We start from the raw sequence: 11,212 nt of genomic DNA on the forward strand, positions 1-11,212 counted from the left end.
CTGCCAGACAGTCAGCTCATTTTGAGCAAGGACAATAAAATACAAAGCACATAGTAAGTGTTTAATAAATGTTTATTGAATAAATAATGACATTATTATGTTATTAACTTTTTGCATAAATAGATAAGGTCACCTGGATTAGTTGATATATTATGTCATATTTTGTCTTTGGATCATGTTCAGTATTTCCCAACCTACCTTAAACCATTTTTTAGGAAGACTAGTCAGTGAAAGTCTACTTTCAAGTATGCTGACACACTGGATCATCTTCTATGCAAGGCCATTTAGTTTTCTTAAACCAGTAAGAAAAATAAAAGCAAGAAATATCTGTCTGAACTGCCACCATTTTCAGTTTTGCAGATATTCTCAGTTTTTCCTAAAATGCTGACTTTTGGAGTTAAGAAATACATTTAATGAATTAAGAGAAACAAACACAAGTAATTGTAGACATTTGTGCTATGCCAGAGACATAAAATTTATTAGGATGATCATGAAGAGGCTCCTCAATTTCCAGAAAGATAGAACCCAAGACTGAAAACAGAATTCCCAAAGCACCCACAGAAAGATACACTTTAATATGAAGGAATTGAACAACTTTGGAAAGCCGATAGGCATCCACCTGCTCAAATTGCCTTTGATTGCTGATTTCTGCTACGTGACCATTGAAATTCTCTTGGTTTCTTTTTCTAGGGGGTTGTCAATGATAGTGTCATCCTTTTCCCAATTTCAAAAGCAGAATCACTTAGTTGCAGGTGCTGAGACAGGTGAACACCAAGGCTTCTGGGTTGATTCTTTCAATGTCAGGCACTGAGCAAAGCAGCCGTCGGTCAGCAGCATCTTGGGATGCAGGGCTCACAGCTGGGCTGGGTGAAGGTTGTGAGGTTGAGGGTCTCCAGGCCTGGGGTGGGCTGGGAGGAGTTGAGCAGGAAGCAGGTGGGCACACAGGGCTGAGGAATGTGGCAAGGTGGGGGACAGTTGTCACAGCAGGTTGGCTCCAGTAACCAAACGGTGTGTGGGCAGGTGCTGGGCAGGCAGACTCCACACCGGCAGCATCTGTCAGAGGAGCAGATGGTGGTGGCGGGGCCGGTGGGGACACTGCAGCAGCGGGGAGCACAGCAAACCATGGCGGTGGGAATCTGTGTTTTTATTGGTTTGGTTCTAAGACAGAGGCTTCTGAGGTGTGAATGCCTCCCCTTGCTCTGGGGATCTTATATACTCTCCCCAGTGGGTGTCGGCCCAACCAGAAGGCTTCTTTCCTGGTTCTTGTTTACATTAGTGTACCCATTATCCTTTGATTGGTTTGACATTGAGATGCTTACAAAGAGTCTCTATTCTCCTAATTAACATTTATTTGAGTTCCTTGCTAAATCGGAACTGATTACTCTTGCTATTTGTCACTGGAACACAAGCTTTATGACTTATCACCAAAGGCTTCTGCTATTATAATTCCAACACCAATCCTGCTGGGGAATAATGCATGACAATACACCCATAGTATGTACATCTTTTCTCTAGTACTGGTCGATTTTTATTCTCTTTACTTTTATCTGTTATCAATTGGTCTGATGAAGCATTCTTGTTTTAAAGAGTTGAGCTTAATTTTAGTAACTCTTTTAGCTTTGGGACTTTAAAAAATTAATTTCTTTTTCATCGAGATATAATTGATATATAATATATTAGTTTAGCTTTGGATTTATGAGGATCAAACTTACATTAACATGGAGAAATATGCTATTGAGAAATATAGGCAGAATTCTAAAGAAACACTTATTATTCTATTTCTTACTATAAAACATTACATATTCATTAAAGAAATTTGGATAATAAAGGAAAGTGTGAAGAAAACAACTCATCCATAATCATCAAGAGAAGTTCTCTATTAATATTTACATATATCCCTTTAGTCATTTTTCTATACATTTGTTTATCATTTTATTACATTACTGGAATCATATTGTACCTACTGTTCTATAACTTGCTTTTTTGTTTGAATGTATATATTTTCAATATCTTGTAATCTTAAGTATGTTTGATAATGTTAGTTTTAATGTTTCCTAGCACTCATCATATAGTTCTACTTCTAAGTTACGTAAAAATTTCACGTTATTAATCATTTAGGTTTTTTTCAACTTTATGATAATTGTGGCAACGGAGAACAACTGTGTATATAATTCTTTACGCACACTTCTGGTTATTTCAGAAACAGAAATAATTATTGGGTAGAATTATTGGAGAAAGTTTTGATTAACAGCATTTTAATGCCCTTGAGATTCGTTGCCGTATAGCCCTCTAGCACGGTTCTGTTTACCTATTTTTTTCTAATTATGTATTCCCACTAGCTGTGTTTGAGAATTCCTATTTCCTTATACTTTTGATGGATATTTTATTTTAAAAGTGTTTGCCAATTTGCTGGATGAAAAATGAAATTTCATTATTGTTGTATTTGTATTTTTTATAACTAGTTAGGTCAAAACATTCTTTCATACGTGCATTGGCCGTTTATAGGACTGACTTGCTTTCTTTCCTTCATGGCTCAGTGTGGGAAAATTGAATTTTTAGCTTATGTCTACACACTAAGTAGAAGAATACTTTAAGACCACACTACTAAAATTCAAATGAAATTGCTACCAGTGGAAAGTGAAGTTATGGGCCAAAGCTAGAGTAATCTGTCCACGTTTGATTCATTCACTGCTTTTTTGGTTTGTTTTCAGTGTACTGCATTTTCTCCCCAAATCAAATGTGACCTTACAGGAAAGATCCGGACCCCGGTTCCCGTGCACCATGTGGGCTTCAGGCCTCATTCAGTACGTGAGAGGGAGCGCAGAGTGCACTCCTCTCCAGGATCGTCCCGCGCCCCAAACAATTTCTACTCAACTTTGACTCACTCATCCTTCAAGCCCCAGTTCTTCTCATTTTCTTCCCATCTCCTCCTTTAAGTAGGCCTGTGTATGAGAGCGTGATGGTGGGCATGTCTGTGTGGTTTTTAGGAGGGGGTGCAGAATCGAGAGGCCCACATTCGGAGTCAGAAGAGCTCTTTACTGGTTCCAGTCCTGCTTGTGAGTTACCTGCCTTGTTATGGCAAATAATTCACTCTTTGGAGCCTTATCTTTCTCCTCTGCAAAACAAGGGTAATAATATCTACGTTCTTCCACTCAGAAGATGATTGTGAGGCTCCCGTGAGATAAAATGGGTGAAAGTCCATAGATAGCCACAAAGTGCTACACAACGATAAATTATTATCATTATCCATGTAAGTTGCAGATCAAACTCAAAGTAAGGGAAAGGGGAAAGAAATATAGTCCACAGGAGAAAAAAATGGCTGGAAATAAGTAAAAGAGCGACCTTATAGGAAAGAGCAAACATTTATCTAAAACTTTACACATACATTCTGAGGAAACGGCTAGCACAGAAATTAATAATTTTCACATTCTAAAAAAGTTCTCTGTGGCTCTCCTTGGAAGAAAGCATTTGTGATCTCTGCTGGCGTTCCTGGACTCCAAACAGATTTATCTTTGAGTGAATACCTGCCAAATTTTTACTTTTACTTAGGACTGATTAATATTGTCGGTATTTTTAAAATAATTCAGTAGACATTTATTACATTTATTGAGCGGTTACTACGTGTCAGGCACCGGGATAAATGTTGGATATACAGCAGTGAACAAAATAAACACCATCCTTTCCCTCCCGGAACTTAGAGGCTGGTGGAAGGTTTATCACACACATACTATATTAGTATAAATTACTATTATTATATGTTATGATAAGAAGGAAAAAGACTGAGTTCTAAGAGCAAAAAAACAATAAGCAGAAGGAGATTATTTCGACATTTTAAGAAAAACATTACAAAGGGGCTTGCAGACTCTCACAAATTAGAATTTTATGGAAAGAAAGATACAATTTCTTGTTTAGAATGCAATGTTACTTTGAGTCAATCTTCTAAGGATAAAGGAATTGTTACTGTTCCATATAGAATGTTTCCATAATTATAAATAAGACTTAAGTTTACAGATTAGAACCAGTTGTAAAATAACAAGTTTATGATAATAAACTCATCTCTTTTATTGAAAAAGCTTGCAGTACTTTATTAAAACTTATTCTCTCCAATGGTCTAAGAGACTTGGGAATAACACTATTTTGTTTATAAATTAGGGTAGTGAGGTGAGATAATTTGCCTTAGATGGCCTGGTGACTGACTTGTTAAAAACAAAATTTATGACCTATTGGGATTGAGTTACCTTTTATGTCATCTAAAATGGGAGTTTAAAATATGTGTCGGAGATACTAAACATATTTTTTTTTTTTAGAAACAAAGGGTACCTTTTTCCTTTAAGCAAATGCAGGAAAAACATGATAATTCTTGGTTAGATGGTAAATTTTCCAAGTGATGAAAATCTATACACACACACACACACGTCCAAGAACTTGCCAGTTTTAATTATATTTTTCTATGGTTAGCGGGGGTAGCTATGACAATGAAGACAAATTAAAGATTGATAATAAAAAGAAATAGTTAGAAGTAAAATATGGTTGTTAGTCTCCTGTGTCAAATCTCTCAGTGCTTCGGGGTTTCAGTCTAAACCCCTTTGCCTGGGGAGCTCCACCTCAGTGTCTTTGCATTTCTCTCCTCCACTCCTCATCCTCTCCCATCTTCAGTGCATCCCTGAGTTAGTAAGCTGCTCTTCTGTCTGGAACAACCACTCCACACCTCTTCTGCCTCATGATCTTTTATTTTATTTTTTATTTTTTTGCTGAGGAAGATTGACCCTGAGCTAACATCTTTTGCCAATCTTCCTCTCTTTCTGCTTGAAGAAGATTAGTCCCAAGCTAAGATCTGTGCCAATTTTCCTCCACTTTAGATGTGGGATACCTCCACAGCATGGCTGGTGGGTGGAGTAAGTCCATGCCCAGGATCTGACCCATGAACCCGGGCTGCTGGAGGGGAGTACGCCGAACTTAACCACTATGCCACGGGGCTGGCCCCCTCATCATCTTTTACTGCTTAGCCTGGGTAGCTCGGAGGCTTTCCAGAACCATCCCTCACCCTGACACTGAGTCAGCAAGTCCAGGTTTTAGTTACTCTTTCTGTGTGCTTCCCTGGCATGCTGCTCACATCTCAGTCTCAGCAGAAATCACATGGCATTATAATTATATTCATACAATATAGAGAGAACACATGTATTGTGATTATAATAACTTGTCTGTCTCCTTCACCAGATTTGAGAGAAACTTGAGGGCACTTCAGGTAATAACTTTTTTTTTTTTAGTATTTATACTCCTCGCATGGATATGGAGCCTGGCACAGAGGAAGCACTCAAGAAATATTGGCCAAATTATGTTAAGCGAAATAAGTCAGTCAGAGAAAGACGAACTCTATATGACTCCACTCATAGGTGGAAATTAGTATATTGAGAAGGAGATCTGATCGGTGGTTACCAGGGAAAAGGGGGGGTGGGGGGAGGGTACGGAGGGGGAAGTGGTGTACCCACAACATGACTAACAAAAATGTACAACTGAAATCTCACATGGTTGTAATCTATCATAACATTAATAAAAAAAAAAAGAAAAAAAAAAGAAATATTGACCAAGTGAATAATAAATGGACTACATCCCCTGTTGACACTATCCTAGGTCGTGTCCCATCTACCCCATGGCTTCCAAGTTCTGTTCATTCAACGTTGAGCTACTAATAAGCCTGTGGGATCCCCTGAGAAACCCCTGGGTGGAGAGACTGACAGACATACTGAGGACATTTAAAAACAGGTCATTTAAAGGCATTGTGTCTTTATATTTATATTATACACATAAATGTACTGTATTTGTATATATGTATTGGATAGATGTACACATTACATATATAATACATATGCATCATCTTTCTAAGGTTGGGAAAAGGATAATCCACTCAAGGTAAAATTAAGTAGGTTGGTGAAATGAAGTAATAGATTAAATCATGTTTAATCAGAGTTTTAGCTCTAGTTCCCAGCCTATCACCTGAAAAGTATTGGCATTCTAGTGATTGCTGGGGTAGAACTTCCGTGCCGACCTGGTGGCCAGGAGAGATATATCCCCACTGTCCTGCTGCTGCAGTTGACCACTGTAACATCTCTCTAAGGGAAGATGAAGCCAAAATTGGTAGACACACTAAACGATCCTGACCTTAGAATTGAATACTTGCCACTTTTAATCTATGAACCAATATATCCTTCTCTTTTACAATTGGATGTGATAATTTTGTTAAAGAGTTTTACATTTTTCATTTCTCTTGCACATTTTAAGTTAATGTCATAACTGTGTTCATTAAGCTTCTGGCTCTATTAGCATTGGAGGCTCTGTGATGTGGTAGAAAGAAGTGAGCTTTAAAGTCAGACGTACAAGGAGCTGAATTCTGGTTTTCTTAGCAACTAACTTTATGACTTTGAGAATGTTGAATAACTGTTAAAGCTTCATTTTTCTTATCGATTAGGGCTGTTTTAAGGATTACAAGAGTTAACGCATGGATTTACCTAGCAAAGTGTAGGTAAATAAATGTTGGCTTACCCCAAAATTGTATTTGTCTGACGAAGAGGAGAAGAGAAGGTGAGCATAAAAGATAACCAACTTAAAGTTAGCAAACCATGTTAGTAAGCTAGTTCCACTCATTCCTCTAATAGATTCTTTTTTTTTGCTGAGGAAGACCTGCCTCTAACTAACATCCACTGCAAATCATCCTCTTTTTTTGCTTGAGGAAGATTGGCCCTGAGCCAATATCCATGCCAATCCTTCTCTATTTTTTGTATGTTGGACCCCTCCACAACATGACTGGTGAGTGGAGCAGTCCGTGCCCGGGATCTGAACCTGCGAACAAAATGGAGTATGTGGAAGCTTAACCACTCAGCCATGGGACCGGACCCTAGTAGATTCTTTTTTGAAAAATTAAAAAACGTCGTCTTATCTTTACCTTTTTTTAAATGAAAAAAATATACCAAAACCTCTAACATAAACAAAGAACACATCTTGCCAGAGAAACAAAGTTTATTGGAAAACTCATCAAGAAATTTTTTTCTCTATGAAAATGCCCAATACAAGAAATGGGATCCAAGAAGAAATATGACCAAGAAAATATAGTCTAAGGTCTTATAGATTACAATAGTAGTTTGATAATAGATGACATTCACTTGCCCAAATGAACCAAATGGTTATTCAGCCAAATAACCATAAAAAATTTCTTGATTTTCTTTCCATTAGAATGAAAGCTAGGTTTTCCATATCTGGAACCTCTGGGCTGTCTCAATATCAGATGAACTGCTGAGGCAAGTGAATCCTGAATAGACAGCTTCTGGGTTCTTCATGGTCAGGCAGTGAACAAAGCAGCCATCGGTCAGCAGCATCTTGGGATGCAGGGCTCGCAGCTGGGCTGGGTGAAGGTTGTGAGGTTGAGGGTCTCCAGGCCTGGGGTGGGCTGGGAGGAGTTGAGCAGGAAGCAGGTGGGCACACAGGGCTGAGGAATGTGGCAAGGTGGGGGACAGTTGTCACAGCAGGTTGGCTCCAGTAACCAAACGGTGTGTGGGCAGGTGCTGGGCAGGCAGACTCCACACCGGCAGCATCTGTCAGAGGAGCAGATGGTGGTGGCGGGGCCGGTGGGGACACTGCAGCAGCGGGGAGCACAGCAAACCATGGCAGTGGGAATCTGGTTTGCTTTTGGTTTCTTGGAAGGAAAGATGAGGTTTCTGAGATGCAAATGTCTCCTCTTGCTTTGGGGCTCTTATATACTCTCCCCATTGGATGTTGGTCCAACCAGAAGGCTTCCTTTCATTTTTGTTTATGGCACCCTTTTTCACTAAGATTCTCTAACCAGTTTGGTATTTACTTGTTCATTAGAGCTCCTGCCCTTATTAAAGTAACCATGTTTTTGACTCATTGACATGTCATAAGATGACTTTATCTTTACAAGGTCCTGGAATGAACCTTTCACAAAGTATGGATAATCAGTCCAAGCGACGATTCAGCTATAGTTTCAGAAGCTAAATTCTTATCCTTGTTTTTTTCCTCTTAATTTAAAATAATATGCATAACGTGATTTTTAATTACTAATTTCTGAACACGCAACTCAAATGATTAATTGGATCATTTTCTACTCAATAAAGTCAACAAGGACATGACTACTTATAGATGAATGTTGTATGTGACTACGTGCATCTCAGGCATATTTGCCTTATTTATTGATGATATAATTCAGGCTCTATTGTGCAAGCAAGGTGGCCAGACTAAAATAAGATGAAAACTCTTGTCATTATTTTAAATAAATGTATTGTGAGTTTCCAAAGGTTTTATTACTCTATGAGTTTGTTTGTTGAGAAACTTTGTTTCTCACAGTTACGCCAATCTTGTGGCGAGTCAAAGTGTAAATTCACTGGAAGGAAATCTCCACCCAGTTGGTGTCTTTTGTTAAATGCACCATTAAAAGAAAATCACCTCAATTTTCTTTCATTTTCACACGAATGATATATTTACTTTAAAATAAGGTAAAACAGGAACTCAAAGGAGAAATCATAAGATTCACAAAATAACAGTTGGTTCTAGACAGGGATCCAACGTGATTTAGAACTATGGCATTCATAGAAATCACTTTTTTTTGCTGACTTACCCTCCACTTTGCATCTTTGTTTGTTTTCATATCTTGGATCTTCAATCAGGTTGTAAACTCCTTTGAGGAATGCCTGATACAACATTCTTCACCTCAGTTGACCTTGTTGCCTTACTGGAGGTTGGCAGATGAGAAAGTTGGGCCAAATAATTGGAGAGTGGTAATATTCTATGGTTCCAACATTAGCATACTTTGTCACGATCAGCATAAAACTATTCAGATAGTAGAATCTAAATTGCATAATCTGTTGGAGGACACATGGTTGTTGAATAAACACAAAGTACAGATTCTTTGGTGGGCTGTTTCTGAGGAGACATTGCTACAAAACCAATTTGGCCTTTTAAAGGAGAAGAACGCACTGCTCAAACAAATCAGTGGAAAATCGTAAATGTCATCGATGAGTAAGCCTCACGCAGTGTACAAGAAGAAGAACTTGTTAGTGCAGTTGGTATGGTTTTTGTTTAAATATTGATATTTATCCTAATGTGCATCAAGTAAAAATGAAGGTCGGCATCTCCTCGGTACCTTACACATTGGTGACCATGATCACGTTGTCCATGTCACGGTGACCATGATCATGCTCTTTTGTCCTCAATTCTCTACTTCTCAAACCCTACTCATCCCTCAAGCATCAGCTTAACTCTGTCCTTCATAAAGAAACTTTAGATCGCTCCTCTAGATGTTTTCATTCTTTTCTCTGCTCTCACAGAGTGTACTGTGTATCTTTTAATTTGGACCTCATTTCATTCCGCTATATATCATAGTTTATCATTTGTATTTGTCTTCCTCACTCCAATGCCAACTCCTTGAAAGTGAGAATCATGTCTTAGTCTTTGTCTCTGTCAAGCACCCAGGACAACACGTGGAGCATAGTAAGTACTTGATAAATGTTTATTGAATTGGATTAAATTACAGATTAGAATGGAAAAAAGTATGTATTTATTTTCAGAATAGTCCCTTATAATAATAATAACCCTTTACATTAGCAGAGTGATTAATTTCCTTTGTGAAGTGCTTTAGGGGTGTCAAAACAGTTTTACATTCAAAGCTTCACCTAAATGAGACAATGAAAAAATATGGCTCCCCTCAGTCTTTGGGGTCCCTTCTATGAGTGTGCTGATCTCCAACTGCCAGCTTCTCAGCCTCTTTAAGAACGTATGTGAGTTACTTAAAGAAGCAGGGAAAAAATTAAAATTAAAAGTAGGGGCTGACCTCGTAACTTAAAATGATTCCAAGCTTAGAGCTTAATATATTTTATTATCCATTATATTACATTAATATATTTTATTTTCTCTAAGTTGTGAGGCCTCTTTTTGGCTATGAGATTTGTGTTGATGTCATCAGAAAGTGTAATTCTGCTGGACATATTTACAGGTTCATGACGCTTGCGTGTGTCAAGAGTCGTTGGGTAATTATAGAATTAAGCGTCGAGACAGTACATGGTTTGCGGAGCAGTGCTGTTTATTTAGTCTTAAAATAAGGAGTTCCATGATAGCATTTTTTTCCACTTCTCGTTTGAAATCGTTGTTTAGAACATAGAAAGAACACTTCTGCAAAACTGGAGGCACAGGGCCAGAGCATTTTCTTCCAGGGTGTCTAATTAAAGGCCATTTGCTGAGCAGCCCTTAAAGACTATTGCAGCCCCTCAGGGCAAGGTGAGCAAGCTCTTTGAAACCTCTTTAGCTAGCAGCAAGGTGCTTCACACTCACAGGGCTGGACGCAAGTTGTGACAGAGATCCGGCTCAGGTTTGGAGTAGGGTGGCAGCTGTTGAGCAGCCAACAAGATGGCACGTAGGAGTCAGGCACGCAACAGGGTGGGGGGCAGGCATCACAGCAGGTGGGCTGAAGGAGGCTGATCTCGTGTGGGCAGGTGCTCGGCAGGCAGACTCCACATTGACAGCATACCCTAGAGGAGCAGATGGTGGCAGCAGGGCCAGTGGGGATGGTGCAGCATCCTTGGAGACAAGAATCACAGCAAGACATAGTGACAGTGATCAGGTAGATTTTTGTTGCAAAGGAAGATTTTCTTCTACAAAGTTGTCCTCTGTGGGTCTTTTATATCCTCCTGTCTCAGAGAACATGGCTTCCATCCATCAGAATGTTTCCTTGTTGTTGTTTGTATAACCCCATACAAATAACTCACTTCTTATTTATCAGCCACAGGATGAGCTCTTCTTCAGTTTTGTTTGGTTGTGTTGCTACATTCAAACTTGCTTCCTGTTGCAGTTTCAAAATGGTGTCAGTGTAGGTTCTCCACTTAATCATGGGTAGACACATCAGTATCTACCCTGACTTTCCTCTTCTTTACCAACCAGAGTTTGTTCTTACAAGTCATCACTGCTGAGTGTTAAGAATCAAGGGTGAGGGGCTGGCCCCGTGGCTGAGTGGTTAAGTTCGCAACTCTGCTTCGGCGGCGCAGGGTTTTGCCGGTTCAAATCCTGGGCACGGACATGGCACTGCTCATCAAGCCATGCTGAGGCGGCATCCCACATGCCACAACTAGAAGGACCCACAACTAAAATATACATAGCTCTGTACCAGGGAGCTTTGGGAGAAAAAGAAAAAATAAAATCTTTTTTTAAAAAA

At 39.1% G+C, this 11,212-nt stretch overlaps 3 protein-coding genes across 3 annotated transcripts; all 3 read right to left on the bottom strand.

Moving 5' to 3' along the window:
- Positions 1-450: 450 nt before the first annotated feature.
- Positions 451-1,195, bottom strand: LOC106826564 (keratin-associated protein 3-3). The gene has a single exon (XM_014833963.3). It carries the CDS (start codon positions 1,122-1,124, stop codon positions 828-830), a length of 297 nt encoding a protein of 98 aa, XP_014689449.1. The 5' UTR covers positions 1,125-1,195; the 3' UTR covers positions 451-827.
- Positions 1,196-6,979: 5,784 nt separating this feature from the next.
- On the bottom strand, positions 6,980-7,730 carry LOC106826500 (keratin-associated protein 3-3). Its single transcript, XM_014833866.3, has one exon. It carries the CDS (start codon positions 7,655-7,657, stop codon positions 7,361-7,363), a length of 297 nt encoding a protein of 98 aa, XP_014689352.1. The 5' UTR covers positions 7,658-7,730; the 3' UTR covers positions 6,980-7,360.
- Positions 7,731-10,078: 2,348 nt separating this feature from the next.
- LOC106826498 (keratin-associated protein 3-1-like) lies at positions 10,079-10,640 on the bottom strand. Its single transcript, XM_014833864.3, has one exon. It carries the CDS (start codon positions 10,607-10,609, stop codon positions 10,310-10,312), a length of 300 nt encoding a protein of 99 aa, XP_014689350.3. The 5' UTR covers positions 10,610-10,640; the 3' UTR covers positions 10,079-10,309.
- Positions 10,641-11,212: the final 572 nt, after the last annotated feature.

The sequence above is a fragment of the Equus asinus genome, chromosome 13 (genome assembly GCF_041296235.1).
Source record: "Equus asinus isolate D_3611 breed Donkey chromosome 13, EquAss-T2T_v2, whole genome shotgun sequence".
Lineage (NCBI taxonomy): Eukaryota > Metazoa > Chordata > Mammalia > Perissodactyla > Equidae > Equus > Equus asinus.

Bases quoted from the DNA above. Each gene is read 5' to 3' on its own strand.
- LOC106826564 (XM_014833963.3), bottom strand. From the start codon at position 1,124: ATGGTTTGCTGTGCTCCCCGCTGCTGCAGTGTCCCCACCGGCCCCGCC.
- LOC106826500 (XM_014833866.3), bottom strand. From the start codon at position 7,657: ATGGTTTGCTGTGCTCCCCGCTGCTGCAGTGTCCCCACCGGCCCCGCC.
- LOC106826498 (XM_014833864.3), bottom strand. From the start codon at position 10,609: ATGTCTTGCTGTGATTCTTGTCTCCAAGGATGCTGCACCATCCCCACT.